This window comes from Pollicipes pollicipes, unplaced genomic scaffold (assembly GCF_011947565.3).
Source record: "Pollicipes pollicipes isolate AB1234 unplaced genomic scaffold, Ppol_2.1 Scaffold_7262;HRSCAF=8765_pilon_pilon_pilon, whole genome shotgun sequence".
NCBI classification, from domain to species: domain Eukaryota; kingdom Metazoa; phylum Arthropoda; class Thecostraca; order Pollicipedomorpha; family Pollicipedidae; genus Pollicipes; species Pollicipes pollicipes.
This window is the reverse complement of record NW_023597055.1, coordinates 23954469-23975508: the sequence shown is the minus strand read 5'-3', so window position 1 is coordinate 23975508 and position 21040 is coordinate 23954469. Positions and strand designations below refer to the sequence as shown.

Below are 21040 nucleotides of genomic sequence, written 5' to 3'. Positions count from 1 at the left end.
TTGACAACCCGAGTGCTGAATGAGTTACGACGGACGAGAGTCATAGCTCGAGGTTTTCTGAGCCTCCACTGGTGTCCTCTCGTCACCTTTAAGTTGTGCCTTGTCAGGAACTCCTCTTCCGACAGCGACATACCCCCGTGAAATAGCTGGTACACTGTTACCATGTCTCCCCTACGACGGTGATAGTACAGCGAGGGCAACTGAAGGAGTCTGAGCCCCTCAGGGTATGGCTGGCGCCTCACTTCATAGACGAGCGGGGTAGCTCGTCGCTGAACCCGTTCCAGCCGCTTTGGTCCAGTTTGCCGAACGGGCCCCAGACAACGTTGCCATACGTTGATCTTAGTACGGACGTACTAAGATCTTAAAAAACAATGGCTAACGTGCGAGCATCGATATTGGCAAAAGACCAGCCTCACGACCGCCAGCATCCTGGTTGGCCTTGTAGATCGCTTCCGCCGTCTGCTCGTGGAACTGGAGCCGGTAATCCACGAAGATCCCGAGGTCCTTCTCGGCGGACTCGACCGCGATTTCGGCGCCTCCAAGAAGTACGTCAGCCTCGGGCTGCAGTTCCCGATGTGCATTATTTTGCACTTTGCTGCACTAAAGGGGAGCAGCCACTCCTTGACCACTTGGCCAGGGCGTCGAGGTCAGCTTGCAAGGGTGAGTTGGTCAGGGGCCTCGGGACACGACAGTAGACCTTGGTGTCATCCGCAAACATCTTGACCACGCTTCGCGCTTGTTCTGACAGATCGTTCACGAAAATTATGAACAGCGTTGGTCCAAGTACTGACCCTTGCGGGATGCCGCTGACGAAGTTGGTCCGGTCCGACTTCGAGCCCTGGACCCGCACTCTCTGCATCTGGTGAGTAAGAAAAGCCCTGATCCAGCGTAGCAACTTACCTCTCACACCGTAAGCATGAAGCTTGGAGAGCAGACGGTTATGGGGTAATAACACGCACCGTTGATTGTCGCGTCGTCGCGGCCATAGATGTAAATTGTAATTGAGTTGTCTCTACCCCGACTCTGTAGTGAAAGTTGATTCAGCTGTAGTTCGAAAACGTTTCCAACGGAGTCAACCCCACCTTGACACAAGCAAATTTCGCCTGACCCCGGGTCAGCCGTGAACCAGAGGTGGACACAGGTTTGGTTGGTACCTAACATGTCAAAGGTGATCTCTCGTAATAAAAAACAGGGGCCCTTCCGAAACGACACGCGGCAAGTGCATCAGGTACGCGAGTGAACAGGCGGCTGCTGCAGACGTTGAACCTGTGCCGTCCAATCTTCTTCATCAACGCTGGGTGTGTTGGCTCCCAAATAAACCGGGAGACAAAACCAAACAGTCCGTACATTTGGCCAGCCATGAACGCATTAGGACACGCCCTCTTAAGGACGACGCCGGAATGAGGCGCTAAAGAGGGCAGTCCAACGTTTCTAAGAACGCGGAACGGGAAACGACCGATTAATTTACAGGACAATTCACTAGCACAGAAGGGGTGCTGCCGTACCGGAGGGAAAAGGAGGCAAGGCTCCATGCAATTGTCCGTTGCCCCCCCCCCCCCCGACCCCTAAGCGCGTCCGCCTACTTAGGCGTCAGCCTGGCGAACACAGATGGCGCGGTCAGGCACAGCAGGATAACCATACATAACCATTTATTTGTCACTAGACACAGAAGGGGTGCTGCCGTACCGGAGGGAAAGAGGCAAGGCTCCAGGGCAATTGTCCGTTGCCCCCCCCCCCCCCCCACCCCTAACGCGTCCGCCTACTTAGGCCGTCAGCGTCAAAACGCCTGGCGAACACACGCGGCGCGGTCAGACGTAGCAGGATAACCATATCATGTAACCATTTATTTGTCAGTCACGATGCTCAGTCTTCATTTCAACAGACTATTGCCATCAGGGACTGGAGACGTCACAGGAACCACCGATTATATTTCCGTGGCGCCATCTGTGGATGACATCACGAGGTAGAGCTTCCGACTCATTTCCTTGCCGACACGACGGGAGCTGACGAGGGGGCCGACCGTCCTCCGAATGGGCAGGTCAGCCACCAGGGCCTGGCGCTCTTGTTCAGACAGACACGCTGCATAGGCCTGAAGCAGCATGACAAGCATCAAGTGCAGCTTCCCTAACACCTTACCTGGCTTGCAGACCTCTGGCAAGTTCGGTTTACAAGCTTTACAATGACATTTGATTGATTTGAAGAAAACGGTGGGTAAGCTTGGGCTTCCATGTGCCTAGTATGTAATGCTCGAAGTCGGCCTGACCTTAATGAACTGGTGCTGCACACTTGCGTCTGTCTTAAGTGCAGCCAAGTAACAAGAAATAGTGCATGACTCCAGATGGGACTACTGCATCACTGAGGCGACTATTGCCTTCAGACTGCTTTACCACGCGACAACAGATCAGTGGCAGAGTATTCGAGCGCGCATCAATGCACAGCCATGTGCCGCAGTAAGGTCACGGCAACGTAGCCATCCGCGAGCGTCTGATGCCCTGCCGGCCAGCGGCGGCCGTCCTCGGCCATCTGTACCTTGATCAGCGCCTGCGGGCTGGGGTAGACGTCAGCCACGGCCTGGGCGGCCTCGAGCGAGCCGCCGGGCAGCTGGCGCAGCTGCTCCGCCCAGAGCCGGCGCAGGCCGCGCTGCTCGCGGTCCACCTTCACCGGGCGCGCCGAGTCGGCCTCGGCGAACCACGAGAACTGCGGCTCGGCGCGGCGCCGTCTGCCGGCGCAGATCAGGCGGCACGCGTCATCATCGGACGCCCCCCCCCCCCCTCACTGAGCGACGCTGGCCGACGCCGCGGACGAGGCCCAGCCGCGTAAGAACACACCAGGCTGGTACAAGTCATCCCGAGGGCTGTTTTCGAACAACAAAAAGCTTAGTTGTGGGACTGTGAAATTTCATTTTTCTTATTTTCATTCACAGTTTTAGCGACACACAACCACATACGCTCGAATATTTAACGATATGAATGACGTATGAACCACTTGCACAAGAACTGAAATGTAAGACGATTCAGCTTTTAAAATACAGCACATTGCTCCATATTTGCCTGCTGACGTCAATTCGTCTCTTACTTGAATGGTGCCTCCGCGATGGCTTTGGACATTTGAGCCAGAAACTCTCCGCCGTCTGTTGGTGAATTGACGAATCTGAAGTTGTGCGGGGTGTCCAACAGGGTGTCAACGAGAACGGCTTCCATTTGCAGCCGGTCCAAATTGGGAGCTCCTTTTCTGCGGTTCCCTCCACCATTTCGCACCGCCTCGCCCTTCTTGTAGCTACCCGCCATTGGCTTTGTCCTGAAAACAACACTGTTTTGGAACGGGCTCGGAGTAGATATCCATTGTATTTGCCGGAGTTGGCAACATCTCAGGCTACCCAAGAACCTGGATAAGCTGGGACTGTAATCCCAAAAGCCATCCCTGCAAAATACCACAACCAATTATACCTAGCAACACACACGTCAGGTGATTAGCACCCGCCTGCGGAGTTTGTCCAGACCCCAGCACAGCACCGTCACCACACGTCAGGTGATCAGCACTCGCCTGCGGAGTTTGTCCAGACCCCAGCACAGCGCCGTCACCGTCTTGCCCGAGCTCGAACCCAGACCTCGCACGGCGGCCGTGAGACCGCGCGACGGGTCCGCCGTCTGCTCTTCGATCAAAGAAGCCATGGCTTCGGCGGCGTACACGGCAACGATCTGGTCTTCCGGTTCGCGAGTCGTTCTGGAAATTATCTGAAACAGCGCAGCGACGCTGGTCACGAGTCTTGAGCACAAGCTTCGACATAACACTTTGGCGGATCTTACTTTACCGCGTGCGTTCAACGTACTTGCGTGACTGATTTCGTTTATTTTACCCTCAGTCAAACTAAGCCTACGTAATCATATCAAGACATACCGATAACGCAGCGTTAGTGGTGATAGAGTATTTCTGTTTGATCCTCAGCTTATGGCGTACAATATGGAATGCAAAAAGGAATTATTGAGTTGAAAGGACTTAAGTGAGTTACGTGCAAATTACAACATGGCCAAAAAGCCAACTCAAATGGCCCAAGCCAAAGCCGCCCTCTTCGGCCGACATCAAAGCCACAGCTGCAGTCTGACCTCGCCGTCGACCTCGCGCCAGCTGGTGACGTCACGCTCCCAGGTGATTGTGCCGGGCTGCGGCCGGGCGGTCACGTGGACCACAACATCAGTGGTCTGCAGGGCGGCTAACACCTGGCCGCCACCCTCCAGCTCGAGCAGGTGCGGGTCCACCAGCACGTGCAGCGACTGAGAAAACGCTCGGGTGAGGTGCGTGCTACACCTGAGATGCGTCAGAATACGGTCTTTAGACGCTCAGAGGGTGGTGGAGACATACAACCGAATTGCATCCCTTGGTGACGTTAATAGTGGAATCATCTACAATTTCAATTTGGCTTTGCTTAAATCCAATAAGATCCTTTCCGGCTGCCACGTGGGCTGAACCATTCCGCCTGTGCAATGTCTCCGTGCTTACGCCTCAAATCTGGCGCGCGCCTTGAACAGCTGCCCCACGTTCACCTTTTGACAGTGTTCGGGCCGAACGCTGCGCTTCGCGGCCGCCTCCGCCTGTCGAAGCCGTTTCTCCAGCTCCTTTTGGCGCTTGGCCTCCTGCCGCTGTAGCTGGCGCTGACGCTTGGCCTCAGCAGCGGGCTGGGGGTCCCGGCCAGCGGCGGCCGAGGCGGGCCGCGATCGCCCCGGCGGCGGCGGTGCCGACGGTGGCGGAGAATGCAGGGGGTGTGTCGGCGCAGGCTGGGAGGATGCTGAAGAGTGCTGGGAGTGTGGCAGGTGGTGTGGTGGATAGTCCTGTGGATGGAGTGGAGAAAGTTTGTGCTGTTGCAATGAGTGTTGGGAGTGTGGCCGAGTATGTTGCAGGAGTGGCGGGGAGAGGTGGGAGTGTAGTGGCGAGTCATCCAGCTGCGCAGGTGGTGTCTGGTGAGAGCTGAATGCACTCTGGTGTGCCTCCTTGCTTCTGAAGGATGATGGCTGTGGGGATAGTGCCGGGATATTTACTGATGATTCACGCAGACAGCTCAGGATTACTGGTGAATCCAGTTACTTTTAGCAGGAAGCGATTTGTTGGCCTGATGTATATCATGCACTATTCAACACCTGACTTACAATACTGAACAATTTGTTAAGCAAATGCAGCATGACTAAAACATCACCATATGCAAACGAATTGCCTGCTAGAAAAATTATGTTTGAATGTGAGGTTAAATTTGGCATCAATAGTATGAATTCCATAAAGGCATGATAAAACAGCATGCAAGAAAACTGAGCTCCAGAATGCTATTATGGTGTGCTTCAAAAACAGTGATTGGGAATGTAGGAAAGCCAAAAATGTATGTGTATTGCAAAACAAGAAGTTGCATCAAAATCCTAAACATCCAGTGATTCTGTAGCATACTGACCTGTCTGTGACTAGCCTCACTCTCATCCTCTGAAGAAGATTCTATGCTGATTGGGTCTGCACAACTGCTACCAGTAGAACCTTTTGATGCTTGCAATCGAGCATACAGTGGAACATACTGCCTGTTGAAGAACATGTGCTCTATGTGGATTAAAATCTTAATGGAGCTGGGCGTGAAGTAATGTGCTAAACATTGCTGATGCACCAAAGGAAAATACATAAGAATTATCCAAATGATGCATGAATTTTTTACATCTTGGAGCTTTGCATTGCTGCCATGCAGGGTGCCATGGTGAGGATTGAGGCATCTGGGTCACCAGACAGTAATTTTTCTAGAACAACTTATATGTAGGTATGGCACTCTCCTGACCCATTTATTTTTGCTAAAGATCACTTTAAAATACAATTACTCAATGTGTAGGCCAGGGCAAAGGAAATTTATTTCTTTGCACACACACATTTTGTTAAAACAGCACTGTGTTCACCAGTAACATCTTAATGACAAATTGAGCTTTTGGTACGTCGTCAATCAAGTGCTTACCCATCTGAGTCATCAGAGTCTGACATCGCGTGAGCTTTGCATTCCATTTACACGGCTAACTTCTATACTTCAAGTCACAAACACGACCTAACGCGTTCGTTTTTCTTGGTTTACGCTAACAAGTACTGTAAATGTACCCAACGCACTGAACCGCATTCCTCGTCCTGTGCTCGGCTTCGATTTGCCCGCCAAAGATGTTTTTATAGGCCAAGTACGAAACAGTTGCGTCGTGAACAGTTGTAAGTGGCTCTACCATATCTGATATTTTTAGGACAAAGGGTTTCGGATGAGTATTTAAAGCACACCCTCAGAAATCCATAACAAAAACATATTTTTGAGACGTAATTTTGTCCTTTATTTCATGAATGTTCAAGTCATCTTTAATTTTACCTTTGATTTCTTGATAGTTAAATTATGCTTTCTGTCTGATCGGCGTCTGCATACCAAAAATTATGTCTGTTACTTCGAGTTTGGAAACACCGCAGGTCACACAACCATCATGGCAGCGCCCGTGCGAGTTGTCGCTCTGGGACAGAAGTTGGTTAGGTTTCACAATGCAAGGACAGCATTCAATGTCATTCACCGGTAAGACAAGGGGAAGATGTTTGCTTGAAGTTAAGGTAAATACATGCCGCCATTATCCTTGGTTGAACATAGTACGGCTATGTGGCATGTAGCCCGGGCCCTTTGTCGATGTTAATGATTATGTAATGTCAAAGCCGTGATGCCAATCTGCACGTCAATCCTTAAATCTGGAGGATGTGTGCATAGAACTCATGTTAGGTCAACTGGTGCTGAATTTTCAGACGAATTCTGTTAGGGATGACAGGATATTTGTGTTCAAACTTTCTAACCAACATCATAGCTCCTTGAAACAGCAGCTCCATGTGGTGAAGTTTTTGGTGAACAAGCGCTTAGCTCTCAAGTCTTACAATACATGGTGTGGATATACCAATGCTCCTGTTGCAATATTGCTGTGACACCAGATATGTTCAACATAACATGCATATGTCAGTCTGCCTTTAATGAATTTTACTTGCTTGTAGTTAACTTACTTCCATGTCATTTGGCTAATAATGATCATGTCTAGCTCATGCAATTTGTTGTAATTAAGATACAGCTATGCTGCAATTGAGCACTGCTACATTTTAAGTTGTTATGATATAGTGTCTCTCCATGTACTGACCTGATTGAATCAGTGGTTGGTTTATATGTGATAACCCATTTTGAATCAGTGGTTGGTTTATGTGTGATAACCTATTTAGAATTCATAATATCTCCAATAGGAAAATTGGTGCTCTGAAGTTTTATTTTCACTTCAGCTTCTTCTGTTATCAGATCACATTTTATCTCCAAGTGTCTTTGTAGTCCTGTTGCAGAGTGATGGAAATTAAAGTGATGATATTTGATGAACCTTTTCCCTCTGTTGTATGCAATCTATACAGGTTTAAATAATAGAAGACATGCCTGACAAAGCAGTAATTGTTTAAGGCTTATTTTAGAGCAGTGCACTATGCATGCTATCTATGTAAGCAGTGCATTGATCAAGCTTAGCACAGGATTGCATCAGCAAACTTATTCAGAAGACCAGAAGCTACAAGCATGATTAAGAAGGTGTGGGAGTTTAGGAAGTTTTGATGGGTCCAACAAAATCTGGTAGAATAAGTGTAATGTATTCATGAGTGCTTAATTCAGGCAGGGCCTTCTCTGCAAATTTTCAACAGTTCTTCACCTGCCTTATACTTTTCAACCCACACCCACAGTCTTGGCCACGAGTTCCACAGCAAACAATCCTTTCTTGGGGAGTGCCTGGTGCTATCATGGGTCATCACATCTCATATCTAAGGGTGGTAAAGAGGCCAGGCACCCCATACCCATCAGTATACAAATATGTCCACATACTCAGCTCCAGAAAGTTGTTTTATGATCCCAGCTGTTTTTTGTCAGATTACAAAGGATGAAGGCTTAAATTATTATGGCAGCTTGAACAGAGAAGATATTGAACAATAACAACATAACTATCACCCTCAAATCACAGCTCACAACTAGAAGCTAATAGGAAACTTTCACTTATTTACAGGGTTATAGAATAAGGTCCTTGCAACCCTCTGGCTACACTGTTGTGTATACAGTTTGCTTTGCATCTCTTACCTATTTTGAATGTAATGGTCCAGGTCAGCTGTAAGTTTTGGATATTCTTATGAGTTGTGACCACCTAGTCAATGAAAGCTCATGTGCACTTTTAGCATGAGTATCTGGTGGGATTATCTATCTGGTTTTGACAGTGTCAGGTACGTTCATGTTTGTTAATTGGATGATTGCAACGTGACTGATGTCATGCATTTTGGGTCATGCAATTGTCATGCAATTGGGTACCATTATTTCATCAGGGTGCATTAGAGGCATGACCCTGCCATTTGCGTTAATGGCTGGAGTGCAGTAATAATTGGCCAAGTTGTACATGCATGTGCATGCACAGGTTTTTACTGCAGTGGTGAGGTTTTGAATTAAATAGTTCTGTTTTCAATTTTTTGTACCTCGCTATCTACAAGTGACAATAACTGAATTATGTACTCACTTACCTGCACCACCAAGTTAAGAGAGCCAGGCTACACATGGTTAGATGGCTAGCATTTCAGTATGGTTACGAAAAGCTCGTGGATATCATGGCACCACAATTTTCCAATTAATTTTGCCACACCACTGAACCACTTCCATGGAATTATTTCCTCACCTGCCCATGCAGCCTAGCTGGCCAGCAGCAGCCGTGCTGAGCATGCGAGCCATTGCAGGCGGTGGGCGGGCGACGGGGCTCGGCCCGCGCCGCGGCCCTCCGAGCCGGCCGAGGATGCGCCGCTGCCCTTCTCCAGCAGTGGCGCCGCGACCTGGCGCGCGCGCGACACGTTCGGCGGCGGTGCCGAGGAGGACGACACGCCCTGGTACCAGATGCCGTCCGTGCTCATCTCGGTGACGGCTCTGCTCGTCTACTTCTGCGTGCTGCGCGAGGAGAACGACATCGACGAGAGGCTGGGGCGCGACGCGCTCCGCGACGTGCCCGGTCTCGAGCGGCAGACGCTCGAGGCGTACGTGCGCCACGAGGAGGCGGCCGGCCGCACCGCCGACGCCGAGCGCCGCCGACTGGAGGAGCTGCTGGTGCTGGAGTCAGCCGAGCGGGAGCGGAAGCAGAAGCGCGCGCCCCCGGGGCCGGCATAGTGCGTGGCGACTAGTGCTGGACAACAGAAGTCAGTGGTGCTATGCAGGGATGGATATGCCGCGACGCGGCCCGGCAATCCAGAGCACTGGTTTCGTCTCTGATGCGCTTGTGAAGGGCGGGCTGAGGAGGAGAAAACTGTGAAATAAGTCTTCTGCGCTTGTTTCGTTTTCACCCCAGACTGGAGTGTGAATGGACGTAGTAATTTATACCGTGCCATCTTTCGTTGGCGTAAGATTGTCAGCAATTGATGTGTTGAAATGTGCAAATATACCGTGTTATCACAGCGGTGGTTTACTTCGTCTCGACCGTCACGTTGGCATGAGCTGACCGCGGACATTAAGGAGAGGGTGGTCAACAGTCCCAATGCGCGTTCCCGACGAAAAGGGAATGCAACAATTGCGACAGGTTTGGCGGCGGGCGGCTGACGCTTGCGCCCCCTTTCAGGGAGAGTTCCTCCCTGCACGCCGTCTGGGGAACGACTAGCTGCCAGCCGCCCGTCGCTGGCCAATCAGAGCTCCGCTCGATCCAGCCTCGCCTTCCGTCGGCGAGATGCGCCAGTCAGAAAGCTGGCGCTGGCGGACGAGAGAAACGCGAGCCCAGACACCCGTGGGATTTTAAACTTAGTCCGCTGTCAGCCCAGCTGCTCACGTCGATTTCGCTGTTGAGCTTCATGATCTACTTCTTCCTGTTACGTGAAGAGTCAGACGTGGACACTGCCATCTACCGACCGATCTGGGAACGTGTGCCAGACATTACTCCAGGTGGGCGATTGTATTTTTTTTTTGTGCGTGCCTCAAAAGTTTTGAAATTACGGCGATATTGTACGAGCTTGTTTCATGCAGGACTTTTGTATGGTGGCTTGTACCACACAACTGCGTGCTGCATGCACAACTGATGCTGAAATCTCGAGCGTGGTCAAATCAACAGGACACAGCAGCATTGGTTGTAAATTTAGCCTTTGTCAAACTGCCACATGACGTTGCCGCCTAAACGCCTCGCTACGCGGTCTGGTTGTAGAAGAAGGTTTCTGGTAGAAGTAATTGACTTTAAAGGACGCTTGAGCTGAATCTGAGCAGATGGGGTTAAATGCAGATGTTTTATGTGATCAGTTTGGAGTCATTGCACCGAATATAATTGACCTTCATTTTACCAGGAGGTTCCGGTGTAAGAACGTTATCAAGCAACCATTGGCCATGCTGCTGACTCGAGCGAACAATGTTAAGCAAACAAATATCATTCAAACGCTAAGGCAGAAAATGCTCCGAATCTGTGCCGGCACTACCATTAAAAGTATCTCAAAGTAGTTAATGACGCGAGTCCCATCATCCTAATAACCAATACGCGGTACTTTGCAAAGGGCACCCGACACGCACGCAGCTAAACCGGAAGGTTTCGATGCCCGCTTCGAGCATCAGGGGCGAAAGGGGCTTCTTAACGCGCTCCGTACGGTGACGGGAGTACGTCACCACTGAAAAAATTTCTTTAAGTGCATAACTTTAACAGCATTTCTTAAACCAAGTCACAACGCGTTTGTGTATTAAAACCTCGGACGCAGATTGCGGATGTGCTGCGATTGTAATGCCTGTAGACTTGCGTCGTCTTGTTAGGCCATTAGATCATAGAGCTGTTTTCAGATCACGAACGCTACGCTGTGTTTCTCATTTGAGCTAATGCTAGACAGAGGTTACAAGATATCTTATATGCTGCGTTCTTCCATCTACATTTTCCTTTCACACCACTAACAAACGTGGCAGGTTGCACTCCAACATGCACACGCTGCGGTGTCCAGGGCTGATCAAGCTGGCGGGAACTTTAAAGTGGGACCACTTGTTCGCCCTACCCCGAGGGTGTGTAAGCCTCTGAATTGTACGGTGGCACTCACCCGTTTTTCACAGTTTGCCATCTGTTGACGGGATTTTGACATCTGTGGACGGCATTTACATAAGCTGTTTGTTTTACGCGTCTACGGCGGCTTCTTCGCGAGTCTAATATAGCGTTAAATCGAGAACGTGACGTAGATGTCAGTCTGCAGTGCATCCGTTCTCACGGAAAGAAAACACATTTTAGCTGATTTGAACTCACGAGACTGTGGATCATAAGTTAAACCTCTGACACACCGCTCTCCGCATTCGTAATGTAAGGACGTCTCTCGTAACAGTCATGAGATGTGTCGAATTGTAATGCGATGGAATCACGGCTGCCAGGGGCTTCAAGTGTAGCGCAGTGTTATAGCTTCCATTTGGTTGGGCCACAAGGTGTCGGGGAACACAGCCGACACGTTGTGTGTAGTGTTTTCCGTAATGAACAAATTCTTGGATGGTGTTCATTGATTTTTGCAAGGAAATCTAGCGGTGAATTCAGCCCATGGGTGCCGGAACCGAGAATATCATCAATGCATCCCATGTAGTATGTACCTCACTGGTCTTGGACCACTTCTGGCTAGAAAGATGACTTAAGACTCAAGGCAATGCTCAAGTCTTAAAGCCAGACGTTTAGAATTGTAGCTTCAAGAGAGCGCATATGCTCAAGGGTATGTATATATTTTGTAGATGATCCGTCGCGACAGTTACATCCCGATGACTGTTAAATGACTAGACATAGTTCCAAACACCGCAATACCTTCTTGATTTGTTGTATAGTGTCGAGACAAGATTGTGTTGATCAGTTCTGCGGCAATGTTACCCTTACGCGATGTCTCGTGGTTCGTACATCTGTAAACAGCAGCTCTTCATGTGATCCCTTTTCCGCCTCAACCCAAGGCCCGACCAGTGTGATGATCCCGCCATTGAACGCACGAGCGATCATTCAACACGGCTTAGAACTAAATCCGAGGCAGACCTCGGACATGTAGTTCTAACCCCACGACCGCCAGTCATGGTCACGCTGTCTTTCACACGCCGTTCGTGACCAACCGGGCCTGTGCATGCTTCTGACATATCTGCAGCCGCCGACCTATTCAGCCGACTCGTTCGAATTCTGACACCATCGAACCAAAGCCCGTCCGGCACTAGCTAAACATAACTTGCAGGGACACCGCGCCGCCAGCCGAGCATAACCGCGGTCGTGCGTGCCGCAGATGTGGCGGAGCGAATGCTGGAGTCCGACAAACAGTTCGGTATTTTCTACGACGACAAAAAATGGGTGAAGAGTCTGGAGGAGTACAAGAAGCGCTACTACCTGGAGCACCCGGAGGCCCGGCCTCCTCAGGATGCGCCGCCCCGCTCCGGCTAGTAGTGCGGTGTATTGAGTATAGGCGACGCTTCTGTTTATGACAGGGGGAGAGGCAGCTGGTTTGCCACTCTATGTGACGTTCTTAGAAACATGGTCAGAGAAAATGGTGGCCAGATTGGCCGCTGTCTGTCTATTGGCGGCCTGCTTGGCCGGAGTTTGTCTGTGTGTGCGCCTGGACATGTCTATCCCACTGATGCCGATATTGAGTATCCGTGGACGGTGGAATGTCTATTCACTGTGAAAGGAAGCGTCTGAAACATCCTAGTATCGTTTGATGTGTTCAAGCTCGAGGACGGTAGAAGTAATGCCGTCACTGAATGCGTCATAAACGAAGTCACGGGTGAATCCATATCGCCCACGTGAGTGAGACTGCTAGACGGTCGCGTGTGCAGAGATCAGGGGTTTTGCGGTGTTCATTGTTTATGTGCCCGGTGTCGCCAGACGGTAACGACTGGGCAGAAGTTGGCGATTGGCGAGGTTGATATGAAAGTGAACCAGCTTTGTGTGCCAACATTTCGAAACATCGCCAGTCCGAAAGTGCAAAGGTCAATTAGGTTACAGCAGGCAGCCCATGACGAAACCGATCCACAAAAAATGATTAATTTCGGATGTAGCGCAGGTTTTCAAACAGACACGCAAAAAGGCCACTTTCCGTGACGGCTTCGTCCATATGCTAAGGACAGTACGGCTTTCAGCATTGGGCAGTGCCGTCCAAAACGTACTGCATGCATATCGATTTGTGGTTGCACACTGATAGCTTTTCAACAGCTCAGGAACTGACAATTTGCGCCACATGAGGTCTACGTAAGCGCTGCCACCGGATAACGATGCACGAGTAATAGCGGGCGTGGATGTAGTATTGATAGTGATTCATTGGCGTACGTCAGTGCTGCTGTCACTGGTAAGACAGTAGTGATAGCCTGCTTCCTCGGAGAAAAAAGAACAGGAGAATGGGAATATAGGTGCATTGATATTTCGGAAACATGTCCGTATCGAAACGCGTAGCAGAAGCACATATCGCTTCTGCTATTCGTTTCGATGAAGGCCGAAATATCGACGCATCTAAACCTCCATTCTCCTCGGTTTTCTCCAAGGAATAAGGCCATTACTACTGCTTTATCTATGTGTATGATGTTCCTGGCGAATGCACCCAACAGCTGCTGTCATTGATGCGAACAAGCGGCGTCGGAAAGGCTGGTATAAAGTCCCCGGCAGTAACTTAGAAACACGTGTTGTGTGTGTTGCCGTGGGGATGTATGGGTTCGTGGGGTCGCGGTGTGGCCCTTCGTCGTGGCTCAGAAATACATGCTGCGTGTAATGGTGACGCGTTTGGTCGGGTGTGTACGCCTGGACAGGATCGCAGGAGGCTGCAGCTGGAATGAATGAAAAATGTGTGTTGTGCAGACCGACTTCGTATATTCACCATGCAATGCGCCCACGGAAACCAGCCATCTTGCCACTCCACCGGTCGCACGTAGTTATCACGCGCATTTTCAGCCGTCGCTCGCGCAGTAGAGAGCGTGAGCGAAGCAAAATACGACGAGCCATGTTCCAGGTCGCTATATGGATCTTCTGCTCTGTGAATTTGAAGCAATGCATCGGCTCTTGACACATTTCAGCGCCGCGGCCACTTCACAGCTCGTCTCTCTGGGTGTCTGTGTTGGCGTCCGCCGTTGTCGCCGGCTGGCCAGCGACTGGTGCGTCCTGCTCTGCCCCGTGCGCTGCCCGCTCAGAGGCGTCTCCAGGGGCTGATCTGGGCGGGGCGTCCGTCTCAGGGGCGACTCCAGCGGACACCTTCTGGGCTGTCGCCGTCTCGTTCAGCTGTAACAAATATGGGCCGTGAGAAGCGCTTGCCGGGATCCCACCGGGATGCTCTGTCCCGAATGCAGCTGACTGCCACATACGTTGGGTAGCGTCTATTTCAGCGACTGTAGCTGGTTGATTGATTTCCCCCCCCCTCCCCCCCCCCCCCGATGCAAACCTTGTCGCTGAAGTTGTCGCATCACAGGCAATAGGAAAACCGCGGTGTTAAAAATATATTGTAGGTTTAACTACATGCGTGACAGCACTACCATGTTGAGGTTTTCTTAGGTTTCTGAAAGACACCCGTTTCTTATACTATAGGAGCTGACTTCCATAATTAAGATCCACATGCTCGATATAATAAGTCATTTGACCATTAATACATCGCGCACCACTAGTTACACAAATAAAAAGTGTTCTGGTCAGCAAATATAGATACCTTCCACATATTACTGCTCCCCACTGTTGTGTTCTTTTGCACTGTCAGGATAGGCACATCGCTAGTAGAGGAAAGAGTCAAGAACCCTTGTAGCCTTACATGATCCCCCATAACGATGGTGATAATGTTATCATTTAAGCAATTTAGACAACCGATTCATTCATCGGTTAACCTTCTCCCGCAGGCCATGGATCGGCCCGGACGTCAAAGACAGGCGACAACACTGTTAACCCATTGCTCTCGAACTTAGGCACCCACCTTGCGCAGGCTGGGGATTCCCCGCGACTTTTTACAGGCTTTCATTCTGGTGAGGCAGATGTCCTTGACGGTGCCGGCGATCCTCGGCTTCTTGCCCGGCTGAAAGGCGGCCAGCAGCCCCAGGCCCAGGTCGTTCTCGAAGCGAACTGCGCACACGCGCACGTAAAGGTTTGTCGGCCGGTCAGATCCCGACTGTGTGTCGACCGGTCAGATCCCGTCTGAGTGTCCGCCGGTCAGATCCCATCTGAGTGTCCGCCGGTCAGATCCCGACTGTGTCGGCCGGTCATATCTCGACTGAGTGTCCGCCGGTCAGATCCCGACTGTGTCGGCCGGTCATATCCCGACTGGGTGTCCGCCGGTCTGATTCCGACTGTGTCGGCCGGTCATATCCCGACTGGGTGTCGACCGGTCAGATCCCATCTGTGTCGGCCGGTCAGATCCCGACTGTGTGTCGGCCGGTCAGATCCCGACTGTAGGTCGACTGGTCAGATCCCGACTGTGTGTCGACCGGTCAGATCCCGTCTGTGCGTCGGCCGGTCAAATCCCGACTGTATGTGGACTGGTCAGATCCCGTCTGAGTGTCCGCCGGTCAGACCCCGACTGAGTGTCGGCCGGTCAGATCTCGACTGAGTGTCGACCGGTCAGATCCCATCTGTGCGTCGGCACAACATGTAATGCACTGGCACATAAGAGCAGCGGGTCACACGCTATATCAGTCACTCGCGACGAAAATACTGTAAAGCTTGTAAGTTTTTTGTGGCAAGGTATGCCAACGTTTTTTATAAGGATATTTTTCCATTATTCTTGCTTTGGTGGGCCAGAATTGTCTGGCCGCTTATAGGTATTATGCCCCCTGGTGAAATGGTTGGCATACTGGACCGGCACGTTAGAAATCCGGGTTCGAGTCTGGTGGGTGGATCCCAATTCCCGTACTATCTGGCGAAGAATACAGCTGAACTGCAAAATGGCCGGGAAATTTTGGCCGACCAAAGCTGGAGAAGCTAAAAACATTCCTAACAAAACACGACACATGGCGATTAAACATGCGCATGCGTGTTAGTACCAGCCACTGTCATTTTGGGACCAATACGTAAAGCGTAGAGATCTAGTGCCTCCGAAAACACGTTAACAACTCTGCACCGATATTTCGTGTTGTTTCTTTCGACACAGCACTGGATGTTTGACAGCATATGTGCACAGATAAACCCAGGCGAGCTCACGCCTGTCGACCCGACAGTTGCCCGCAATTATTGCCTTGGACGTTATGTTCTGTTAAAAGAGAACATGGCGCACGTCGCCACGTCGCTTTCATGGGTCGCCAGCGACCAGGAGCTCAGGCGCCACGGCGGAGTCCAACGCGCAACCCACTCGGCCAATACCGTCCTCGGACGTCAGTTGACCTATCAGTTGCCTTCACCTGCCTGATGCCAGCCTGAGCACCACGACGTACCAGCTATCCACAGCATGAGATCGCCTCCGAGGGCGGACGTACCGATGGGGCCACCTCCGAGGGCGGACGTACCGATGGGGCCGCCTCCGAGGGCGGACGTACCGATGAGGCCGCCTCCGAGGGCAGACGCACCGATGAGGTCGCCTCCGAGGGCGGACGTACCGATGAGATCGCGGCAGCTGGCCTCCAGTAGATCGGCGGGGAAGGCGTACCGGCCGAGCAGAGAGGCGGAGCAGACACGCTGCAGTGCTCCGTCTATCCGCTGCTCCAGGCTGTCGGCTGCGCTCTCCTTCACCAGCCGGTACATCTCTGGAGCGGCAGACACACGGCGAGGGAGGGGGGGGGGGGGGGGGGCGTTATGTGGTGACAGGTGGACGGCGCGGTTATTGGGCGACTGAGTCTTCCGGGCTGTTTAGTACGCGGTTTGGCGCAATGCACGCTCAGACAAGGCGTATTTAGGTGTTCAGGAGCAACAGTCATGAAATTGAGTTCGCCGTCGCCCTCTTCAGCTCTATTCAACATATCAACATTTGCGAAAAGATCACAAAACCACGAAACAAACGCATGTACGAATGCATTTTCCGCCCAGGAACTCGCGGCATGAATGAGAACACCGCTTCTCGAACTAACCCGCACAACGTTTGGAATGTCTGCTGTTCGTGTCCTGCTCCCTGGCAGAGGCAGATCTGAACCACAAGACTCCGCCGGCGCGCCACCACCAGCCAGCGCCGACTCACCGCAGACGGTGGCGTAGCAGGTCTCGCAGAAGAGGTCACGATCCTTCAGCGACTCCGGGAGGGGACGCTTCTCCGCCGCCGCGGGCCGGGGCAGCAGACAGCAGGACAGCATCAGGGCGACCCCTGCCACCCACAACGGGTCGGGCCTCATCCCCTGGCTTGAGATCACAAAGCTCCGAGGGCCGATCTAGACCACAGGTGCGGTGCTGCTCCGCAGAGCTGGAGACTCGGCAGAAACGTGGTTCAGTTTTCGTGGTCTGTTGCTTTGTTGTGCTGCATAAGAGGGTGTGGGGGGGGGGGGGGGCACTTCCACTTTTGTGTTCACCTCAGCAGCTGTCTTGCTGAGCTTCAGGTTCCGTGCCCTCAAGGCTCATGTAAGAATGAGCAGGACGCCAGCGGGCGGTGGCAGCAGGGCGTTGTTCCCGGTCAGGCCGGCCTGGCCTGCGCCCCTCGCTCGGGCGGACGCGGACCACACCACGAGAGGCCGACCGCCCGGCTGGTCGTGGCTGCGAGGAACCTCCGAAGGGTCCGTTGCCACAGCGTCACACTGACAGGCCGCTGACTGTATACGCCTGCGGAGCTGCCACGCCACCGCCGGGCCGACGCCTCACCACCGGCCTTATCGCGCGACCGCGTACCCGATAACGCCGACACACCGGCCCGATAGGGTGAGCAGGTGATGACGTCACACGACACACCGACCGGATAGGGTGAGCAGGTGATGACGCCATACGATATACCGGCCGGATAGTGTGAGCAGGTGATGCCATCATTCGACGCATCGACCGGATAGGGAACAGGTGATGACGTCATGCGACGCACCGGCCCAATAGGGTGGGCTGGTGATGACGTCACATGACACACCGACCCGATAGGGTGAGCAGGTGATGACGTCATATGACACACCGGCCGGATAGGGTGAGCTGGTGATGACATCATTCGACGCATCGACCGGATAGGGTGAACAGGTGATGACGTCATACGACGCACCGGTCCATCGGGGTGAGCTGGTGATGACGTCATACGACACACCGGCCGGACAGGGCGAGATGACGCCACACGCGGGCAAACTAGGCGGGCGTGTTTGCGTGGCAGCGTTCACCCGGAAGCCTTTAATTGAAGTGTTAACATGCGCTCGGATGGGGGTGGAGGTCAAATTGACCTTCCCGAAGGTTTTTCCAGAATGGCTTCTCGACGGCGCGGCGTAGCCGCGCCAAATTTTACATAGCTGTAGACCATTGAAGAGCGGATCGTCTGGCATCAAAAATTTAGGTGCACCCTGTAATGTTGCCGACCTATGACAGGTCAAAGTCGGGTCATGGTTTCAGCGAAGGCAATTTCTAGGGAACCGCTCAATCTGATGCAACAACGGAGTGTTTGACATGCATACATCTCTGAGATGTTTTCTTCTTAGAGGTCAGAATAGGTCATCTACCTGAGATGACCCAGGTCGACATTTTTTGGGGAACATACTGCTAGCGTAATCTTTGTTGCCTATTCGAATGCAAAACTCAGAGCAGTCTTGCGATTTTGGTCACCGTGACCTTCAGAAGGTCAAACAAGGTCACTAACTTCAAATGAGCTTGTAACGTACCTCAAGTGAGTTGACTTACAGGTCAACACACCCCGTGAATTTGGTGTTTCTAACTTTCTTAGTTCCCGAGATCTCAGGGCGGGAGTCAAACTGACCCTTCACCCGAGCAATGGGTATCTAGACGGCCACCCAGGCGCGCATTAAATCGACGAACAAATCGTGGATGGAAATGGCACTTGTCATAGACTTAAACCAGCGACGAATACCTACATCGTACGTAACCTTGCAGTAACATATCTGTAGATTTCCCAGTTCCCAAAAAGGCTGTCGACACCGCAAGCCGCTAGTGCCGCACCTAGCTTTACCTCCATAGCAAGCTCGTATTTACAAAGTAGTGCGACAATGTTTGTGAACTAGTTCGGTTACCAACATATATATTGTTTGTTTTCTCCAGCTCGCTGTTTTGGACTTTGCGCGTTCACGTGAAGAGCCTCAGTGTCCTTAACACAGACCCGTGTTCCCCTTCACTCCTTGATGAAGTTTGAAAACAAAGCTTTGCCAACTGCTTTCTTCGTGATATGAACGATAAAACCAAGTTATGTCGATAGTGAAAAAACTGACACACGCAATGACACCAAGTGTCGCGACAGACCACTATCAAGCCCTTATTAAAGCATTGGAGCCCCCCTCGGCTGAATCAGCTAAAACGCTACTTCAAAACGCTGCTTAAAAATGACACTAAAACCTCTCACTCTCTGCCAGTCGACAAACATGCGCTTGCCAACGAGCGAGCGGGGGATACCGCCACAGATCACCTCAGCCAGCAGTGATCCTCACCAACAAGTCACCGTCCACAAATCACACGCCACGACACCCAGCACCGCAGCCGCCGCCGGGTCGGAGCCGCGGCGTCGTCGGCACACCAGGCGGCGCCCTGCTCGCAAGTCGGTGCACACACAGGCTTTCGCTGCTGACGAGCCAGGCACGACGCGCGGCATCCAAGCATGTCGGCCGAAGCTGACACCCGTGTCAGACACCGGACCTCTGCACGCCCTCCAGCTGCCCCTCAGTCTGCCAGGCCGCGGCAGTTCCCCGCCTCCCGCTGCAGCAGGCTTGAGAATGCGCGGTACGTATGCGCGCGGTAGCTGCAATCGACTCGGCTCCTCTTCGGATCATCGTGACGCCGCCTCGGGCGATCATTGGCCGCGGGCGGCGCGGCTTCAGCGGGCGGCCGGCGGCGAGAGTAGCCGCGCCACCAGGTCCGGCGTCGCCTTCATTAGCGGGCGGCGCGGCTTCAGCGGGCGGCCGGCGACGGGAACAGCCGCGCCACCAGGTCCGGAGTCGCCTCCACTAGCGGGCAGCCGGCGGCGGGAACAGCCGCACCACCAGGTCCGGCGTTGCCTCCATTAGCGGGCGGCCGGCGGCGGGGACAGCCGCACCACCAGGTCCGGCGTCGCCTCCATTAGCAGGTGGCCGGCGGCGGGTACAGCCGCGCCACCAGGTCCGGCGTCGCCTCCATTATGGCCTCGCAGAACACCGCAGCACCCGCCGCAGCTGAGCACGACGGGCAAGACGTCAGGCGGGAGGCAATACGTCGCTCATGACCCGGTGTGCTCAGTAGTCTGGCAGTACTTGCACACAAATAATTTGGAAAAGGAGAGCCAGTTTGTGATCGGTATACGACAAATTTGCCGTGACCTTTGACCCAGTGTTGCCGCAATGCCCTCATGATTGTGGCGGACACCGAAACATCGCTTGCGCGCCGATGAGCTGTAATGTTCGGCGAAACAAAATACAGCCAGGTGTGGTTCGTATTGCTTAAATGGAAAAAGACCGCGGTCATGTCATACGAAGAAGAAGGCCGCACGATTCATCACTGCCAATGAATCACAGTGAACAGATCAATCATTAACGAGCTCGAAACCTCACAATATCATTCGTACATCTTTAGGTGATACCTGTGAGCCATATGACACGCAGAATAGCCGGTGACGCAGGGAGTGCACGTACTGCAATGACAGCCGCCCATGACAGAGGCCGGCCGGGACGGGAGGGGTCATACTGGGCAGGGGACACCCCTTCCACCGTGGGCTCAGACCACTCTCGGTGCTGCGGTCCCGGCACTGTATACTGGGCGCCGTGTGTGTGTATGGTCCCGTGGTCCCGGCAGTGTATGCCGGGAGCTGTGTGTGTATGGTCCCGCGGTCCCGGCAGTGTATGCCGTGAGCTGTGTGTGTATGACCCCGCAGTCCCGGCAGTGTATGCCGGGAGCTGTGTGTGTGTATAACCGCGGTATGCATATGTATATGGCGCTTGTTATGTATGATCCCGCGTCCCGCGTGTATGCTGGGCGCTTGTGTATGGTCCGGCTTCCTGGCAGTGTATCCGGGAGTGTGTGTG

At 52.5% G+C, this 21040-nt stretch overlaps 2 protein-coding genes and 1 long non-coding RNA gene across 3 annotated transcripts; all 3 read right to left on the bottom strand.

Annotated features, from left to right (window-relative positions):
- Positions 1 to 1579: 1579 nt before the first annotated feature.
- LOC119113602 (crossover junction endonuclease EME1-like) lies at positions 1580 to 4469 on the bottom strand. The gene is made up of 6 exons (XM_037237892.1): positions 4456 to 4469; positions 4104 to 4305; positions 3544 to 3734; positions 3076 to 3297; positions 2612 to 2719; positions 1580 to 1595 (listed from the first exon to the last, which is right to left on the bottom strand). The coding sequence occupies exons 1-6, from the start codon at positions 4467 to 4469 to the stop codon at positions 1580 to 1582; spliced, it is 753 nt and encodes a 250-aa protein (XP_037093787.1).
- A 299-nt stretch (positions 4470 to 4768) lies between these two features.
- LOC119113374 (uncharacterized) lies at positions 4769 to 6119 on the bottom strand. The gene is made up of 3 exons (XR_005095902.1): positions 5975 to 6119; positions 5435 to 5555; positions 4769 to 5006 (listed from the first exon to the last, which is right to left on the bottom strand). It is a non-coding gene; the product is annotated as an uncharacterized LOC119113374 (long non-coding RNA).
- Positions 6120 to 13827: 7708 nt separating this feature from the next.
- On the bottom strand, positions 13828 to 17698 carry LOC119114003 (uncharacterized). The gene is made up of 4 exons (XM_037238238.1): positions 17107 to 17698; positions 16532 to 16678; positions 14920 to 15065; positions 13828 to 14240 (listed from the first exon to the last, which is right to left on the bottom strand). The coding sequence occupies exons 1-4, from the start codon at positions 17255 to 17257 to the stop codon at positions 14052 to 14054; spliced, it is 633 nt and encodes a 210-aa protein (XP_037094133.1). The 5' UTR covers positions 17258 to 17698; the 3' UTR covers positions 13828 to 14051.
- Positions 17699 to 21040: the final 3342 nt, after the last annotated feature.

Coding starts and splice junctions, on each gene's coding strand:
- LOC119113602 (XM_037237892.1), bottom strand. Junction 3,298..3,543: donor GGTCTGGACAAACTCCGCAG/GCGAGTGCTGAT, acceptor TGTTGTTTTCAG/GACAAAGCCAATGGCGGGTA. Junction 2,720..3,075: donor ATCGCGGAGGCACCATTCAA/GTAAGAGACGAA, acceptor CTGCGCCGGCAG/ACGGCGCCGCGCCGAGCCGC.
- LOC119114003 (XM_037238238.1), bottom strand. CDS start 17,257: ATGAGGCCCGACCCGTTGTGGGTGGCAGGGGTCGCCCTGATGCTGTCC. Junction 16,679..17,106: donor CTGCTACGCCACCGTCTGCG/GTGAGTCGGCGC, acceptor CTGCCGCTCCAG/AGATGTACCGGCTGGTGAAG. Junction 14,241..14,919: donor GAATCCCCAGCCTGCGCAAG/GTGGGTGCCTAA, acceptor TATTTGTTACAG/CTGAACGAGACGGCGACAGC.